This window comes from Austrofundulus limnaeus, unplaced genomic scaffold (genome assembly GCF_001266775.1).
Source record: "Austrofundulus limnaeus strain Quisiro unplaced genomic scaffold, Austrofundulus_limnaeus-1.0 Scaffold4316, whole genome shotgun sequence".
NCBI classification, from domain to species: Eukaryota; Metazoa; Chordata; class Actinopteri; order Cyprinodontiformes; family Rivulidae; genus Austrofundulus; species Austrofundulus limnaeus.
In genome coordinates this window covers 1-1,721 of record NW_013956718.1, presented here as the reverse complement: position 1 = coordinate 1,721, position 1,721 = coordinate 1, and the positions used below count along the sequence as shown (strand labels likewise).

General features: G+C 41.0%; 1 protein-coding gene across 1 annotated transcript; it reads right to left on the bottom strand.

Moving 5' to 3' along the window:
• Positions 1 to 579: 579 nt before the first annotated feature.
• On the bottom strand, positions 580 to 1,668 carry LOC106512110 (UNC93-like protein MFSD11; the record flags this gene model as incomplete). The annotated part of the gene is made up of 3 exons (XM_014000800.1): positions 1,547 to 1,668; positions 1,419 to 1,474; positions 580 to 687 (listed from the first exon to the last, which is right to left on the bottom strand). Coding segments are annotated over exons 1-3 (260 nt in total), but the record flags the coding sequence as incomplete, so codon positions are not given.
• Between the last annotated feature and the right edge of the window lie 53 nt (positions 1,669 to 1,721).

Sequence of the window (1,721 nt, the reverse complement as noted above, 5' to 3'; positions counted from 1 at the left end):
TCACCAGATAATTAATTCACCAGATAATTAATTCACCAGATAATTAATTCACCAGATAATTAATTCACCAGATAATTAATTCACCAGATAATTTAGAGGCGGTCTGTTTGGTGAGTTTCACCACTCCAGGAGCTGTGAGACAATGAACTTTTTTTAATCCTGAGCCCAGTTTAACACGGCGGTCAGTTTAAGGCGATGCTGAGCCACATCGCTGCTGAGATCTCCTGTCAGAACACAAACTAGTCGAGTTCAGCCAAAGAGCTGCTGTCCGTCTGGGTCAGGTTAGTGGGCAACATTCAGGAAACATCCCATGGAAAAATGAGTCTCTCTGATTGGTTGCTGCGGCGCATCGAGCAGTAAATTTCAACTTTTTAAACTTGAGTAGCGGCTCCTTTGGACGTGCTGCATACACAAAAAATGCTCTGCTGCATCCTACCACTACCTCGCACGCTGCACTAAACTGGAAAAACACGCTGCGCTGCGCCTACATGCGTGTCCACCACAGACACTGCATGGAAACTGGCTGCTTTGGCTGCTCAAACTGGTTCTGGTGGGAAGCTGGCTTTAGAGCAGGTTTACCTGTAGATCAGACCACTGACAAACATGGAGAGCTGCGGCCCGATCACTGTCACCACAGAGGGCGCCATCAGGTTGGAGGCAGAGAAAACCCCATAAATGATGGCCATGCTGCACACAGTACAGGACAAATACAGTACAGTGGAAAAACTCTGAATGTTACTGTGGAAATACTCTGAGGTTACTGTGGAAATACTCCGAGGTTACTGTGGAAATACTCTGAGGTTACTGTGGAAATACTCCGAGGTTACTGTGGAAATACTCTGAGGTTACTGTGGAAATACTCTGAATGTTACTGTGGAAATACTCTGAATGTTACTGTGGAAATACTCTGAGGTTACTGTGGAAATACTCTGAGGTTACTGTGGAAATACTCTGAGGTTACTGTGGAAATACTCTGAGGTTACTGTGGAAATACTCTGAGGTTACTGTGGAAATACTCTGAATGTTACTGTGGAAATACTCTGAATGGTACAGTAGAAGTACTCTGAATATTACAGTAGAAATACTCTGAATGGTACAGTAGAAATACTCTGAATGGTACAGTAGAAATACTCTGAATATTACAGTAGAAGTACTCTGAATATTACAGTAGAAATACTCTGAATATTACAGTAGAAATACTCTGAATATTACAGTAGAAATACTCTGAATGTTACAGTAGAAATACTCTGAATATTACAGTAGAAATACTCTGAATATTACAGTAGAAATACTCTGAATATTACTGTGGATTTATTATAAACTGTAATTTAATGATCCTCTGAACAGAGAGCAGGTTTCAGTCTAGATTATTTTGTAAAGCTGACGTCTGTTTTCAGAGACAGTTTTGTGTATTTTACCTTGTGTAACCGCTCCCATGAAACTCTGAGCTGTTGAAGCTTTTTATGATGGTTTGCTGTAAAAACAAAAGAACATTTTAGATCAAAGTTTGAGTATTTGTAGCGGAGCACCATTAAAACCAACCCACCTCGATGTTTCCACATGTTTGAAACGCTGTGAACATGAACATGAAGCCTAAACCCAGGATGACGATGTTCAGGAGCTTCTTCCCCTCTGGACCCATTTCTGAAGAGCTCTGCTATTAAAGTCCAATTAAAAACACAGAAGAAGAAGAAGAAGAAGAAGAAGAAGAAGAGGAGGAA